The 17461-nt window shown below is 39.1% G+C and overlaps 1 protein-coding gene across 4 annotated transcripts in view; it reads right to left on the bottom strand.

Annotated features, from left to right (window-relative positions):
- Positions 1-17461, bottom strand: part of Aplp2 (amyloid beta precursor like protein 2) — a 72395-nt gene that overhangs the window by 10645 nt on the left and 44289 nt on the right. For 2 of the 4 annotated variants that reach the window (XM_005330729.5, XM_013360949.4), the window contains exons 4-12: positions 15516-15628; positions 14225-14421; positions 13625-13824; positions 12396-12563; positions 8959-9089; positions 7903-7977; positions 5632-5790; positions 4596-4724; positions 667-766 (exon numbers count right to left, since the gene is read on the bottom strand). In XM_005330729.5, the coding sequence (XP_005330786.2) occupies positions 667-766; positions 4596-4724; positions 5632-5790; positions 7903-7977; positions 8959-9089; positions 12396-12563; positions 13625-13824; positions 14225-14421; positions 15516-15628 (1272 nt within the window). The remainder of the gene's footprint in view (positions 1-666; positions 767-4595; positions 4725-5631; positions 5791-7902; positions 7978-8958; positions 9090-12395; positions 12564-13624; positions 13825-14224; positions 14422-15515; positions 15629-17461) is intronic. The other 2 variants (XM_021730127.3, XM_005330730.5) reach the window with 1 other exon arrangement.

The following is a 17461-nucleotide window of genomic DNA, read 5'->3' as shown; positions in this document are numbered from 1 at the left end:
ATCATTCCCACTGCAAACAATATGTTTTCCCTTGTGATCTTTGCATAGACAGCTTGTGCTTATTTAGATATCTAGTTATTTTCCCCTGAAGCAGCAATCCTGACCTAAAGTCACTCCCCACTATTACATCCTGCTTCTAAAGTTCTACTTAGCATTTATAACCATCTGACACTTGGTTAGTATTTCATTCCATTTTGCTGCCTGTTTCTCTCCTACTGTAATAGAAACTCTACCATTGTACTCTGGAACACACAGTAGACATGATAAAACTTGTTAAATAGAGAGAGAAGGTGGGAATGTGTATAAAACAGAGTACCTTGAACTGCTGAATATATCAACAATTAAGGCGATAGTGGCAGCGAGAGGATGGGGTGGATAGTAAAAGGAAATTTCCAAGGCCCCTGTAATTTCACACCCTGGATTTTCTTCTTCCGCTAACAAGATCAATGGAACTCCAGGCTCCCCTCCAGGACATCTGTCCTTGGGGACTCCTTGACCTTACTATGTGAGCTCCAGTCTTCCAGACCCCTGAAGCTATAGTGAGATAATGTCCTACTCCACTGGCCTTGCTGACTCCTATTTCTCTCATCTTGTTCAGCCATGGTGCCTGAGCCTCACTCAGCAAGAAGTCCCAACTTGCCCTTGACACACTCATCAAGTACCCACCAATTTCCTCTTGAATTTCTTGTGCTACATAAGGAACTTTGTAGAGCAGAGAGAGGCTTTGGTTCCTTCTTTCTTCAATCACGTGAAGGTGTGTCATTACCTGGAAGCACAGTTACGATGGAGAGGTCTTATCACTGAAAACAACCAGGCCAGAAAGGAACATGAAGGCAGAAAGACATATACACACACACAGAAAGACAAGTTCAAAAGGTACCTTTTTTTTTTTGGTACTAGGGATTGAACTCCAGGGCATTCAGCCACTGAGCCACATCCCCAGTCCTTTTTTATATTGTATTTAGAGACAGGGTCTCACGATCCTCCTGCCTCAGCCTCCCAAGCCACTGGGATTACAGGTGTGCACCACCATGCCAAGCAAAAGGTGCATTCTTTATACAGTCCAACAGGACAGTTCCTCAGAGGAAATGTATTACTCTCCATACCATATTTACCAACAGCTAAAGTATAAGAATATGTTCAGGCAACATTATAATACCACTAGATGACATAAGAATATATCTACAGGAAGACTCCAAATTAAAAGAAACTTTAGTTTAAAAATATTTGCTAGCCAGTTACTGGCTTGATTTTCATACAAGGCACTTATCACCAACTACACAGAGTTAAAGAGCCCCACTTTTTACAGTGATGGATGTTCAAAAAGGTAGAGCTGAATGAAAAAGGGAAAGTGTCAGTTAATTTTTATCATTGATCTCACATATCTAAAAAGTAGATATGTGGGAAGACCATTTATGGCTTTTGCTTAGTGAAGCAAATACTTAACATAATTATTATGGTAACCAGGAGAGTTGGTGGCACACACTTCTAATCCCAGTGACTTGGCAGACTAAGGCAGGAAGATCTCAAGTTTGAGGTCACCCTGAGCAATTTTGCAAGACACTGTCTCAGAAAATAAATAAATAAAAAAGGCTGAGGATATGGCTCAGTGGTAGGAACTTCACAGGGTTTAATCCCCAACACTGGGGGAAAGATGATTATGATGGTAAAGAATAGAATTAGTTAATTCCTATTTAACTAAATCACTATTCTTTAAAATAATGCATGCTGATTTTTTTTTAGTACTAGAGATCAAATCTAGGCCCTCATGCTTGCTACGCAAGGAATCTAGCACTGAATTGCATCCCCATCCCTAAAAAAACTGATTTTAAGGAACTGTTAAAGGAAGTTATTGACTATAGCTCACTTAGTTTACTATCCTTTCTGAATGTACAAGTTTCAAGATTGTTTATCCAACAACAAAAAAGTCATTCAGGGTGGAGCTGAATGGTGACCTGGGATAAAGTTCACCTTAAGGATACAGTGAGGCATACTCTTGTTGCTCACACAAGCTCCTACTCTAAGCTAAGCCCAGTCAGACTTGCAGTTACTCGCTTTGCCTAAAGAGGGTGCTCAAAGCCAATGCATTAATTATATGGGCTTGAAACCATTAAGATGTAGGGTCAAAATGAAAAAAAGTTAAATGTAAAGATGCTTTTATTGAAGACTGATGGGTCTCTGATCTTTAAAAGCAAGGATGAAAGCAATTTAATTTTATATTTGCCATTCTGTCATTCAAGTAAATTGATGGGAAAGCATAAGAGTGAGTACCTTAGAGAAAAAGGGCAAATGGAACTGAAATGTACCACTTAAAGCCTCAGCAAGTGTTGACGCTGTTTATACTTACTCAGATGAACTAAGAAACCATCTGAGAGGAAGTTCATATACCCACAGCAGGACAAGAGCCTCAGGGTGGAATACTGGAAATTAGCACCTTTATAGTATCTCTTGAATTATAGAGCAATAAGGGGGTAAAAGCATCATCTCACTCATATTCAGGCAGAAGTTTCTTAGGTTGAGAACCGCTGATTTAAAAATCCAAAAGCATAAATGCTCTAAAAACTGACACATTTTGAGTGCTGACATAATGCCACAAGTGGAAAATTCACAGTTGACTTCATATGAAGGTTGTATTCAAAACACAGGTACACTAAAAATACTGCATAACATTACTTTCAGGCTATGCATATAAAGTGTACATGAAACAAATAAATTTCAGGTTTACACTTGAGTCCTATTCCAGGATATTTGGACATCCCATATGTACATGAAAAATACTTTAAAGTCCAAAAAAATCCAAAATCAGAAAAGCATTTTAGATCTTGGGTTTTTCTAGCATTCAGATACTTGGCTACACTTTGACAGAATGACAAGTTCAAAGTGGACAGTAAATAGGATCCAGGAAAGCTGGATCTACCCACACCCCAGCCAAGATGTTCTACAATGGGAGGATTCTACTTCCCACTCTACTTGATATGGGACTTTGTTCTCACTTGCAAATGTTGTCCAATTATTAATTCAATATATGGATTGAAACACCCCTTTCTATTCTCACCACACAAAATAGGCTATTTTTTTTAATAGAAAATAGAGCATAACAATCTAATTTTAAACAAAAAGTTTGGAAAATTACATTCTGTATTAAAAAATCAGTAGGACCCAAGAAGCCTAACCTAGTCCAACAAAATGCATCTAACTCAATCCAACAAAATGCATTTCTCTACCTTTCTTCTCAGAGTACTCCTGTACTACTGTGCCTTTTCTCCCTCTTTTCTACTCCATCTGATATGAAGCAAAGCCTTTAACAAACCCATATCATATACTTCCCAAGGTCCTAGATCCATCTCCTTCCTACATTCCCACTTTTCAAGAGTCTGAGTTCTTCTATTCCCCCAAACACCCAAATTCTAATGTAAACTCTGTATATTTAAATATGATTATTCACCTTTATAATTAATAAAATTAATTTCATACTAGCTGAAAGACGCTCAAGAGTACTTAGGTGGTATAACTTTGTACTGTCAGATGATATGAAAGATTTTGGCATGTAGATGGTGATACAACTTCTCACCAACAAGTGGAACAAAACTCAGCTTATATATTCCTAATACCTCTAGGCAGATTATGACCATAACATACAGAAAAAGTTCGGAGGGACCCATGCTGTAACTGTATTCTATGTATGCACAGCATTATATTTAAAATATGGAAGGAAATAAGATCAGTGATGTTATTACAAGGCCATCTAGGAAAACGAAGAGGCTGTGCTGCTAGACTTCCTAGCTTAAAATAAACCTCTCTTATAGGCGAAATCATTTTCTTGGAATATATGAAAAGTAAAAACAAGTTGATATATGGATAATACCAAAATGAGAAAGAGGAACCAGAAACAAGTCTCTACAGATAACTGTAAAGTAAAGCTGGACTCACTATGGAACAAAACCCAGGAATGTAAACATGTCTAAAAAAAAAAAAAAAAAACTAAATGCACAGAAGACTCTTTTAAAAATATTTTTGTGGTATTAAGAGATGGAACCTTTGCACATGCTAGGCAAGTACTTTATCAGTGAGCTACACTGCTAGCCCAAGAACAACTTTTAAGATCTGCTTAATATATTTGTCTAGAAAGGGGTTTCAAATATTAATTCTGGTAATATCCTAAATCAGAAATAAACTGATAGAAAAACCAATTTAGAAATTGATTATATTTTCAATACAATCATGCATTTCTAAACCTTCAGAAACTTTAAATACAAAGTACTTAGTATAAGGTATGGAAAATACTTTAATTTTTTTTTTTTTTTTAGTTGTAGATGGACACAATACCTTTATATATTTTATATGTGGTGCTGAGGATTGAACCCAGTGCCTCACATGTGCAAGGCAAGTGCTCTACTACTGAGCCACAGCCCCTGGAAAAGATATTTTTAAGAGTGCTACAACAACAACCAATGCATGTACTGAATGTCTTTGGAAATCAAAAATCATTTTCTAAGAACAAACAATAAACACAACTAGAATGCTATCCTACCATCAGTCAAGGCCTATGTCCCCAAGGAAAATATTCTCAAGGCAGTCATTTGTGTCTGGCATACCTGGGATTTCATCTGGGCTGCCTTTTCTGGATCAACAGCCAACACATGCTGGTAATGACGAATGGTATGCAGGCGATCTTTATTCTCAGCACGGACATAACGCCGCAAAGCCTGGAGAATGCGATGAGGCTACAAGAGAGAATAGTTGTTTTAATATCCAGAGATTCAAGAATTAAAAACAGGTAGGAAACAAAGTGTGAAAAATTCACTTAAGAATGTTAAGCTTATGGGATTGGGGTTATGGCTCAGTGGTACAGTGCTTTGCCTAGCACATGTGAGGCACTGGGTTCAATCCTCAGCACCACCTAAAAATAAATAAAATACATTAAAAAAAAAAAAAAGGAATGTAAAGCTTAGCTATGAACAAGAATGAAAGCTGTAACTCTGAAAGCTTTAGCCTACCAAGTAACAAGAAACTCTTTCTAGGTGAAATACCAAACTAAGTTCCAGCATTGCATTAAATCTGTAAAAAATAGTATTTCCCAGAATCTCCAGCCCACAGTCCTCCCTCTAATAGTCTTCTTTCTTGGCTAAACCTCTTGACATCTGAGTTATAAGTTAGGAGGTCTCCTATGTCACCCTAAAGAGAAGAGTATACCAACTCACTCAGAAAGGATACAAATATCCTTCCAATACTTCCCATTTCCCAAAAGCAAGGCAGGTTAGAATTAAGAGACTAAAAAAAAAAGGTTGAGATTGCTCACCCAAGAGTTTCAATATAAATTACTTCAACCTTTTCTTTTTGAATGGAACTGGTCCAAAAGCCTTCATTCATAGAAAGCAAATTTTTATTCTTTGAAAATAAGGCTACGACAGAAAATGCATAAATTGTGTTAATTCTTAAACAATATCCTGAGGTTATGCTTTTCTACATAATACCTTTTCTATCCTAATCTTTTTTCTTTACCATCAGCACTGCCAAAACTTGTCAGAAATATGTAAATTTTACCAACCTGTGACATAAACTGGCATCATTTTAAGGTGAATAACACTGAGAAGACAACTCAAGAGTGATTCTGCTCTGACTACAACTCACCCGAGGCGGGTCAGACTGCAGGGCAGCCAGGTAATTCTCTAGAGCCATCCGTCGACGGTCGTTCAGCATGGCTTCCACACGGGCCAGGTGGGTTTCCACCAGCTGCTGCTTCTCACTAGCTGCTTCCTTCTCTAATGCTTTAACCATAGCTTGGAAGTGCTAACCCGTGAAAGAAGGAATAACATTTAATTTGCAATACTTGGAAGAAGTCTAAGCAAATGCCCTTAGGCTCACACGTTTCTCCATGCCCAGTGTCTATGCAAGACAGTAACAGGTTCAGAGAGTAAAGTGAGGGTAAGATCAAGATATGCTTCTGAGTTCTACCATGATAAATACTTCCTTAACTAAAAAAGTAAGTTAAATCTCAATGTTAGAGGGACTCCTAGCATTTCTGTAACTGAAATTACTAGCACTGCAAACTCAAGCTCAATATCTGTATTTTTCAGTGTACACTGCAATAAAGGAATAACACCAGGCTGACAGGGTATCTTAGTGGTGGAGAGCTTTCCTAGCATGCACAAGGCCCTGGGTTTGATTCCCTGCACCACAAAAAATAAATATACAGTGGAACCAACCTAGATGCCCTTCAATAGATGAATGGATTAAAAAAGTGGCATTTATACACAATGGAATATTACTCAGCACTAAAAACTAACAAAATCATGGCATTTGCAGGGAAATTGATGGCATTAGAGCAGATTTTGCTAAGTGAAGCTAGCCAATCCCTAAAAAACAAATGCCAAATGTCTTCTTTGATATAAGGAAGGCAACTCAAAACAGAGCAGGGAGGAAGAGCATGAGAAGAAGATTACCATTAAACAGGGACGAGAGGTGGGAGGGAATGGGAGAGAGAAGGGGAATTGCATGGAAATGGAAGGAGACCCTCATTGTTATACAAAATTACATATAAGAGGATGTGAGGGGAAAGGGGGAAAAAAAACGAGAGAGAGAAATGAATTACAGTAGATGGAGTAAAGAGAGGGGAGGGGAGGGGAGGGGAGGGGAGGGGAGATAGGAAGGGGATAGGAAAGGTAGCAAAATACAACAGACACTAGTATGGCAATATGTATAAACGTGAATGTGTAACCAATGTGAATCTGCAATCTGTATACGTGGTAAATATGGGAGTTCATAACCCACTTGAATCAAATGTATGAAATATGATATGTCCAGAGCATTGTAATGTTTTGAACAACCAATAAAAAAAAATGGCTGCACCAATTTTCAGTCCTAAATCAATCAATCAATCAATCAATCAATCAATGGTTTTTTCCATGTTAAGCAAGGGACTAACTTCCAAACCCTGAAATTGGCAAGCAGTAGTAAATATACTTTCAAACATAATACAATAATGTGGTAAGTTATGCTGAATCATGCCTTAAAGTTGTGAAGGGCAAGTTATCTATGAGATATCTAGCCAGGTTTAGAGGTACAATTTAAGGCTGCTGAATTTAATTTCCTTGCATAAGATGCACTGGCTTGTAACTCTTAAGATTTTTCTAAGTCATTGATAAGAAAGCAAAGGTCTTCCAGAAAAGAACTAACATCACAAGAAGAAAAAGTTAGTAAGAAATGAACTAATTTAAAATGTAGTCAGAGTCTAGGGTATAGCTCAATGGCAGAGTGTGTTTAGCTCAAGTAAGGCCCTAAATTCAATCCCTAGCACACTGTGCCTGCCCCGCCACCCCTGCAGCAAAAAAAAAAAAAAAAAAAAAAAAGTGTGTGTGTGTGTGTGTGTGTGTGTGTGTGTGTGTGTGTATATATATATATATATATATATGTTTGTTTTCCAAAACTACAGCAGTCCTATAAATTGCTGTCCCTATTCCTAGCAACTTTCTTTTATTGAAGGGGAATATAGTTAACTACTATGATTTTAAGGCTGTATTTTTACAAAATTAGAGATGAACTTATATCATTGTTTTCTGCTTTTTGACTTTTCAGTCTGCCAATAAATCAGTACTGCTGAAAAACAAGTCATAGCCCAAGAACAAAGATGACAGAGAACTTTTGCCAGGAAAGCAGACTAACAAGTGGCAACTAAGCTGAGGTTACTTTCTGGCATGAATTAAGTATACTCTGGGAGGGGGTTTGGTTTCCTTCTACTGTAGGCGAGTAATACTAGAGGTGAAAAGAGAAAAATAGGTTACTTCCTTGTAACTTAAGCCCCTGAATAAAAAGAGGTGCCAAATTTAAATTTCCTAGGAGTTTGGCTTTGACCATATTTTTAACTGGTAGGTGGATGCTTTATTCTTGGAGAAGGCATCTTACCTGAATAAGGGTCTGCCTCTCTGCCTTGGGGAGGTTCTTGGCTTGAAGCTCTGCCTCTTCCCACTCTTTCTTTACCTACAAAGGTTAAAAACACTTCACCAGAGAACAATCCTCTGAAACAACTTCCCCATTTTCTAAAAATACTGCCAGGCACTGAATCTAGTGTCGGAAACTGAGCAAAAGGAAACTGCATCATGTGCTCCCTTAAGAATTCAGGGTTGCTGCTGCCTCAGAAGGTTGTAGGCCTCAACTGTCCCCAGATGGAGCCTCAATTCCATGACCACCTTGTTATATAACCTTCAATTAGTTACTTTAAAAGTCTCTGTGCCTTAGTCTACTTGCCTAAAAAATTGAGGTTAGGGCTGGGGCTGGGGTTCAGAGGCAGAGCACTCACCTGGCATGCGTGGGGCACTGGCTTCGGTCCTCAGCACCACACAAAATAAAAAGTTATTTAAAAAAAATTGAGTTTAATACCTATTTCTCAGAACTGCTATGGAGAACATAATGAGCATTTCCTATATGGTAATGCTCAATGCAGGTGAGGTACAGGTATTGGAGGGAGAGCTCAGGCCAAGCAAGATTTTCCTGTGTCAATCTCTTCTCAGTACTAAGTGCATTCAGGAGGAAGCTATACTCTGGGCTCTCACTGCTCTGAACTTAGAATGCTGTTAAGGAAACGAAAGTCTCTGAGACTTCAGAACCTTCCACAGGCAGTGGTATTTAAAGCCAGTGATGGCAAAGAAAAGCAACAAGTGAGTAATAGCTACAGGAAGAGCTCTGCAGTGTCTGCAACATGTCATACAGCAACTATATCCTTATGGTGACAGGGTAGGCAAGGACTCACCCATCCAGCAGGGAGTTCCCCTGATACTCTGGAACCTCACTATTCCTTACCCATTACACAACATTCTAGAAAGATGGTGTCTCTTTCTTTGACTGAAGTTGAATTCTCAGATAAAGAAAACAAAACAAGCCCCCCCCCCCAAAAAAAACCCAAGCCCCCATGCTACTTAACTGCCAAGCACCATGAAGAATAACAGAATTGCCTAAGTTTACCCTGTCCATTCGGTTGCGGTGCCGAATTTCCAATTGTTCCTTAGCCTTCTGGAAGCGAGCATGCTCATTATCATCCGCAGAGGTCTCAAAATATACATCAACATCATTGGTTGGCAGAGGAGTTGGAGGAACTGAAACAAAATTACAGAAGGAGTTTGCTTTGAGGGTCAGGGATCAGTCAGATGCAGTGTTAAAACTGCACAGTGCTTTAGGAAGAAAACCAAGCTCAGGACCTGCAAGATGGACTCAATTTGTGTCATGCCTTACTACAAGTACAGGGTGCTACTGTCTGCCAAGTCTTCACTTTGTTAGATTACAGTGGGCAATATTCTTTACACAATATTCATCAACCATGTCAGTCCATGCTAATTCACCAATTTATTGGTAGCTCAGTCCCCTGGTATTTTCGTCACTCATGAGGCATCCACTCTGTACTGCAGGGCAGAAAAAGAGAAGCTGCTTTTATGTCTTCCCTTCATAATGTGAAACCTGAAAACCATTTTTTAAAAAACAGCCACCTTACTGATCATCAACTAATGGTGTCTGAATAGGGACCAGCATGAAATTAGACCCTGTAGAAGCACTTCCACAAATGTATACATTTTTGAGGAATTTACTTAGTTTTACTCTTTTGGCAATCTTTAGATCCTAACTTACTTCGGGAAACTGGCTAAACAGTCTTTAAATATAGACTGGGTAGAGAAAGCCCAACTCACTCTAGATATAATTTTTGAGTTTTCAATATCACTGAAGGACTCTTACACCCATCCCCAATTATTAGGGGATAATTGGGGTAAAAGTAAAACTAAGTTTCTGTAGTTTAGAAGGACACCTTCCATGGAAGTGAAGATACCTTGGTCTTATTGGACTCATGACACTGACCAAAGGGCCTTTCTGGGCATCTGTCCAAACATAAGCCCATTGGAATGGACAACCCCTCACCTCACTGTTGTTCACACATAATCTCTTACTAGCACCAGGCAAGTAAGTGTAAGTATAATGGAGTTTAATCTCTAAGAGAAAGAACTGAGAAGGGAGCAAGTTCACTTGGCTAACTTCTTAAGAAACACCTCTGGAATTATGTGTTAGCCCAATTCATTCAAGATTTCCCAAACCAGGGAGGAATAATGTGTAACTTGTTTATCATGACAAATGCCAAAATACAACTAATTTTTACCTTGGAAACAAATTCACCCAATTTCCAGAACTGTGTCATTTTAATCATTCTGACTAGGGCTTGGATTGTGACTCAGCAGTAGAACACTTGCAGAGCATGTGTGAGGCCCTGGGTTCGATCCTCAGCACCACATAAAAATAAAATAAAGATATTGTGTCCAACTACAACTAAAAAATAAATACTAAAAAAAATAATGTGACTAATAAAAATATTACTACAGATTAGCCAGTCACTCCGAAGTTTTTCCATCAGAAGAATCTTCTTTGCTCCCTTTAATAAACCTAGAATAAAATCATGTGAAGAATATCTGAGTCCCAAATAAGTTTAAAGAGCAGACAGATCACATTCTCCAAGGAACTAAAAAATTCAGTGAAGGAGAATTCAAGTCCTTTGTGCTAAATGCATATCATTATCAGGGACACATGTCTGCAGGCTCATGAGTTGAGGATGGTTTCTATCACTGGGGAGAATACACATAATGCAAAACACAGTGTGCCTCCACCCTCCATGGGAACAAAAGGGGAAAAAGACAGCATGTCTAGAGGTTTACTTCTAAAGACACAAAGGGCTCAGAGCAAAATCACTACAATTCATGAAGCTAGCACATCAACTTGCCTCAGACATAAACATAACCACTAGAAACCTGATGCTCTAGACCTTCAAAGCCCTCCAGCCATCAAACCCTCCCCCTAGGACACAAACAGAATTTTCTCCTCTGCAATTTCCCCAAAGCCACACGGATTTCACAGACCTTCCATTCCAAGGTATCTCAGAAGACTATTTATTTGAGCCTTTGGATAGAGGTTGCCACCTCTGTATTCTGTGAGATCTTTAAAGGGCCCCAATTACGGAAATTGTATTGATTCTTAGTTTGAATAGTTTTGCAAAGCAATAATTTTTATTACTAAATCTTTCCTTGGTAAAGTTTTTGTACCAAAGTTACTAAAGCTCACTCTCTTTCACCTTTTTAACTGATTGAAATAACAGTCTTTTCCAAGTACAGCAACTTTCAGAGTAGAAGCTCTGAAAGCATGCTGAATTCAATAAAGATTTTAAAACTCTTTATGAGAAAGAAAAAAGAGGGAGCATGAAGGTATCTGAATGAAATGAAAAACCATCAGAAACTACATCCCCACCGGGACCTCTAGAGCAAATACCAGGAACAGGCAGCAAGTCATCCTGATGAATTCCAGAGTAGGAACGAAAAAAAACCTGCCTGGCTTGAGGATTTTCCCAGCACATGGATAGGTATCACCAGGTTAAGAAGGGCTTGACAAGAAAAACTCTTCCTACCTGTGCCTAACATAAATCCAACTCAATTGAACTATTGCACTGAGTAGTAGTTTCTCTGAGACCAAAAAAAACACAAACTAAAATCTCCTCATTTCCTAAAGCCCTGCATGACCCCAGGTTTCCAATATATTAAAGAAATAGTACTCAGCTACAAAGCTCTATCCTTAGAGTAAATAATGCAAGGTATTTTCGGTATTATGGAATCCCTAAAATATTGTTGGTCTTTTTAAAAGTGGGCATTCCATCAGGTGGCATCACAGGGTTCAGTAACAGAGTAGTTCAAAGATGAGATTAAGAAGCAAAACTGAGGCAAAACTCAGGCTGGGTGCAGTGGTGCACACCTGAAATCCCAGCTGCTTGAGAGGCTGAAGCAGGAGGCTCTCAAGTTCAAAGCCAGCCTTAGCAACTCAGTGAGGCCCTAATAACTCAATGAGACCCTGTCTCTTAACATATAAAAAAAGGGCTGGGGATACGGCTCAGTGATTAAGCACCCCTGGGTTCAATCCCCAGTCCCCCCCCCCCAAATGAGGCAAAACTTAGAATACAATCATGGACAGAACTCAGGACTATTCAGTTACCCTTTGGTGCCTTTCAATCATGAATGCTTCCCAACCAATACCAGAGCACCCTCAGCACTTATAGACTCCAAGTCTGGATGAGAAAAAACAAGCCCCTGGCTGTGGCCACCCACTACGCCAGGGAAGGCACACAACACTACCACCACCACCACCACTAAACGTCCAGCAGACACAAGGGGGGCACAGGACATGGAAAACTGAGCTTACTACTGCCAACAGGAAAGCAAAGCCTCAGTCTAGGAAGCACAAAGATGAGGGGAAAACGACTGACAGCAAACACCTGAGTCGGCGGAAACATGTCACAGATGCAGCCACGAGGACGGCCGGGAGAGACAGAACGCTGGACAGGACAGCGCTGCTGCACAGGGCCAGCGCAAGGCGGGACTTACTCATCGCTTTACACACAGCCATACAATAATCCTCAGACTCAAAATTGTTCCTGTTGCCGCCGCAGCCGCCATATATAAAGTGCACGCACTTTCCCTTGGAGAGGTCGAAGTACCAACGAGGCATCACAGCCCGGCAAGGCCCCGTCATCGCCTCCTGGGAGCAGACAGCTGTGTGAAAATGGTCAGAGTATCAGCAGAGCAGAGGCAGTGCTTCAAATGCTTCAAAATGCTACAGGCCGGCCACGATAAAACCAGGTGTTGGTAATGGGAGACCACACAGGAAATTAAGGCCCTGGCTGACCTAAATCACCAACAAAGGTCAAGGGTTCTGTGGATGAAGTCACTTTCCATGTGACAAAAACATAGGGGAATGGAGATTTTAAAAAAATTAAAATTAAAAACAAAACACTTTTTTTGCACCATCTGAGACTAGATTGACACACAGGTTAACAAAGAGGAGTCTCTCATAGCCTCATGAGTCTCTCATTTTTTTTTTTTAATCTGTTCAATGGAAATAGATCCTGGTTTATCTATTTTAGCGGTTTCAAGGACCCAAAGGAGTCAATGCAGGCAGAAAGGTTATTTTAAGTGGTGATACCCACAGCAAACACTGAAGTGCCTACAAAGGACAAGTGTTTCTATTTTCATATTCTCCAAGATGAATCATAAATTTCTAGACCAATTAATTTTCTCCCAGTTGGGTTTTAAAATTCTTCAGATCCTAACTGGTTTCAAATACACAATGAGCAGAGGCCATGTGCTCTCTGGAACTATCACAACCTTTTCTTTGTTTTAGTTGACAAGATCATTCAATTTCAACCTACCAGCTACAGATACCTGAACAGATGGAGCAGCCTACAGATTAGAATATACTTAGTGAAAGAAAAACCCAGCAAGCTATTCCATCCTAAAAGTTAAGACTTGAGAGGAGAAGGATAGATGTGGAATAATCCTGCTAACAAAAAGACGATATTGCCTTTTATTTTCTAAACTCTTACAAAGCAAACTCTGTTTCTGAGTCAACCCCATATCTCTTCCTGGTCATGCATGCCTGCTTACTGCTAACATCACTTCACCGCTCTACCACTACACAGAAAAGCAGAATTCCCCTTCAGCGCAGAAACACCACCTTTCCTTCTGAGACTTACCTGATTACTTAGAATCTGTATGCCTTCACCATTAAACAATGATCACATGGATTTTAAAGCCAGAGCTTTAAACCTGGTTACCTTTAACATCATGAGCAATTTCTTTGTCTGAAAGAGCTCCCTCGCTGCTGGGTTCAGTTGGGTTCTCTTCATTGTAGTCATCTCCTTTAAAGGTGTCATAGTAGTAATCACGGTCTTCTACCACTTCCTCCCCTTCCTCATCCTCCTCGTCCACAGCTGCTTCTGTGAAGTCTTCTAAATCTGTTTCAGTGGGAAATTCACTAAAGGCCACAATAAAAATAAAGGAAGGTTAATATCAATTCTACACACAAAGCACAATGATTCCCTTCCCTATTCTCAAACACAAAAAGAGAGACAGGAAATAAGCTCAACTTATATGTAACTATGCCATGAAAGCCCTCAGCCTAGCTACATCAGCAAAAGGGAAGAGTTAGTGAACATAGACTACATTAACCTGCAGTAAATAACGTGGCCCACAACAATAAAAAGCCAAAAGTTACAGGTGTGTGTATGATCAGCTTCAATCAGAATGAAATGCAGGTTGAATCAATTCTAGCATTACAAGGGTATGCCCACCTTACCCAAAAGTGAGGAACTAGCAGCCAACAGCCATTATTACAGAAGTGCTAAATTATTTCAGAGCTCAGGACAAGAATTTACCTTTTATAAATATCATAGTCTTCCTCTTCATCTTCCTCCTCTTCCTCCTCTTCTTCTTCTTTTGACACAGTAGAGTCTACAGAGTCAATAACCTTTGTCTGAGGGCAACACACATATTCGGTGCCATGGAACTGGTCTACTCCACAGGGCAGCAGCATGCCATAGCTATATAAGGTCATTCCCTGAGTCAGACATGCCTAAAGGAAAACCACAGACCACATCAAAACATATTCCACAAAGACTTCTGATACCTGTCTTTATCCCAAAGAAACCCTTATCAAATCTCTAAGTAATGCTTTCTCTTACAGACACACAACTTACCAGCCAAAAAGTTGTGATGCTATAAGATTTATTAACTGGGCATATGCATGCCTATAATCCCAGCTACTTGGAAGACTGAGGCAAAAGGATCACAAATTCGAGGACTGCCTATAAACTTAACAATATCATCTTAAAAATAAAAAGCTCAGTGGTTAAGCACTTGCTTCGTATGTGAGGCCTTTAATTCAGTTCCTCCAAAAAAAAAAAAAAAAATTATAGACAACTTATAGCATCAGATGAGCCAAAACAACTAAAAGTCCAAATTTGAAAAAAAAATTTAAGAAAGTGGGAGTTTCTTCTACTGATTATCAACACTCATTAAAGATGACTAATGCTAATTTTTACTATCACTGGTATAGATACTACTTCAGAATTTGAATAAAGAAAAGACTATTGACTGAAGAATCAATCAAACTACAAATGACCAGAATAAGTGTTTCTCTCCAGTAGAACAGAGAAATGGCAACCAATTCTGAGGTTTATATTCCGTATTTCCACACAGTCCTTAGTAGAGAGGGTTAGGATGCCTTCAGAGAAGGCCTGCTGAAAGCATGTACAACCCCTGCCTAACAGCCTTTTAATCTCTTCTGTGTGTGTGCTAGGAATCAAACTTCATGCCTACTAGGCAAGTGCTGTATTAATAAGCTACACCCAGCTCAAATGAAGAGAGAAACTTCACTATTTTCTTTTTTTTTTTTTTTTTTTGATGCTGGGGATAGAATCCAGGGTGCGATGAATACTCTACAACTAAGCCACATCTCTAGCCCTATAATAGCTTGAATTTTAGAAGTCGGACAATCTAAGCTGTACTTTCTTACAAAAACATCTATGCCTCTCCCATGTATTTTTAATATAGAAGATATAAGTAATTAAAAAAAATAACTGAAAGGCATGATGAGGTTTTGGACACCAATATTACTTTCTCTTCTAATAGATACAATGCTTTACTTTTCCCCATCCACTCACTTACCTCTTTGACTACTGTGTGCCAGTGCTGGTGATTCTCACACACCTCCATCCGTTCTTTGTGAAAAAACTGGCACTTTTCTGGAACTAGCAGAACATCACTTACAAATTCACCCACTGGGGAAAAAAAAAAAAAGGAACCTTTGTCAGAGGCAAATCTGATTATGATTCAAGGCAGAAAGGACTTACATGCCAGACTAATGACAGCTACATAGTCAGGTGTTTACAGGAGCAGTCGCTTATGCTCAAAAGCAGGTGTGAGCACAAGAAATCATCAATGCATCAGGGCCACAATGCCAGCAGCTTTCCTCATGTTTCCCTAACCACACTCCCTCAAAGTCCCATTGAAGGCTTTTAGCAAGACATGACAAGGGGACATGAATAGGATCCCCCTTCATGACCATCTCAAATATATATACAGCCACTCCCACTGACCAATATTCCTAGCTTCTTACTTTCCTAATTTGGCCCATATCTCCTCTAATCACAAAATGCCCCAGAAACTAATATTGAAGTATAGATGAACCTTATACTAGACAAGTTGATTAAAGTAAAAATTATCAAAGGATGTTTAATTATAAAGAGGTAAAGGTACCTTTACAATGGGAAATCCTAGCAAAACTACCTTAACAAGGTGATCAACTAAATATCATTAATAACAGACAAGTTGACATGGGTGATATCCTGAGAAGAAAATATCACCTACCAAAACATACCACTTGAATATGTTCACGATAAAATAGTAAGACAAATCCAAATTCTGGAATATTCTGTTAAACAAATGGCTTGGATTCAAAAAATGTCACTGTCATTAAATATTTATAAACATAAAGACTGAGGAGCTGTTCTAGATCAAATGTAATGTGTGATTTTTCTTTTAAAAGAGGCTATAAAGGGCTGGGGATATAGCTGGGGATATAGCTCCATTGGGAGAGTGCTAACCTTGCATGCACAATGCCCTGTGTTCAATCCCTAAGACCACACACACACACACAAAAAAATAAAAATAAAAAATAAAATAAAATAAAATAAAAGAGGCTATAAAAGGGCATTATTTGAATACTTACAGAAACTTCCAAAGTGTAGTAAATATATTATCATTACAAAGGAGAATGTCCTTGGTCTTAGGAAACACAAAGTAAAGCATTTAGAAGTGAACTTTTAGGATGTCCCAGCTTATTTTCAAATGGTTGAGCAACCAAAAAGTACCCCCATACACACACAAATAAATTAGGCAAAATTGGAGAATCCAGGTAAAGAGCATAAAGGTATTCACTATTATATTTTTTTCTTTAATTCTACATTTTGGGGGTGGTGGGGGTGTTATCACCCAGATAAGCAGGGGTGAGAGGCAAGAGCATAGATAAAGTGATCCTGGCTCCTGAACTGATGACCATTATATAGCCGGGCAATGTGGGTTTACAATACTACTATCCCTGTTTGAATATGTTTGTAATTTTCCATAATAAAATGCTGAGTGGTGTGTGTGTGTGTGTGTGTGTGTGTGTGTGTCTGTCTGTCTGTCTCACTGCATTACTGCTTAAATTCTGATTCAGTAGTGTAAGAGTAAACTCAGTAATTTGCTTCCCAGGTGAATCAGATTCATTAGCCACATGCTCCATAAAGGATCTAAGTAGAGGAAAAGAGACAAAAGGAGGGATATGTGTTTTGCATTTTGTAGGGACATGGGACAAAAAAAGCAGGCAGGCTAACATCTACGATAAAGGGGAGAAAAAGTTAAAAATGGTACAAAAGTAAAGTCAGTCCTTCTATTATCCAGCTGATTCAAGAAGGGAGTTGCTGCTCTTAAAAGGGGAAAGGATGTGGTTCCTTGTGTTTTAACTTAGAACAGAAAATAGTTTCCCAGCATGAAAACAGTGTTACACACGTTTTCATAGCACTACCAGTACATGGACTTCTGGAGTCAAATTGCCCCATTTGATATAAAAT

Source organism: Ictidomys tridecemlineatus, chromosome 4 (genome assembly GCF_052094955.1).
Source record: "Ictidomys tridecemlineatus isolate mIctTri1 chromosome 4, mIctTri1.hap1, whole genome shotgun sequence".
Classification (NCBI taxonomy): domain Eukaryota; kingdom Metazoa; phylum Chordata; class Mammalia; order Rodentia; family Sciuridae; genus Ictidomys; species Ictidomys tridecemlineatus.
The sequence above is the reverse complement of the archived record's forward strand: the minus strand, read 5'-3'. Positions and strand labels throughout refer to the sequence as shown.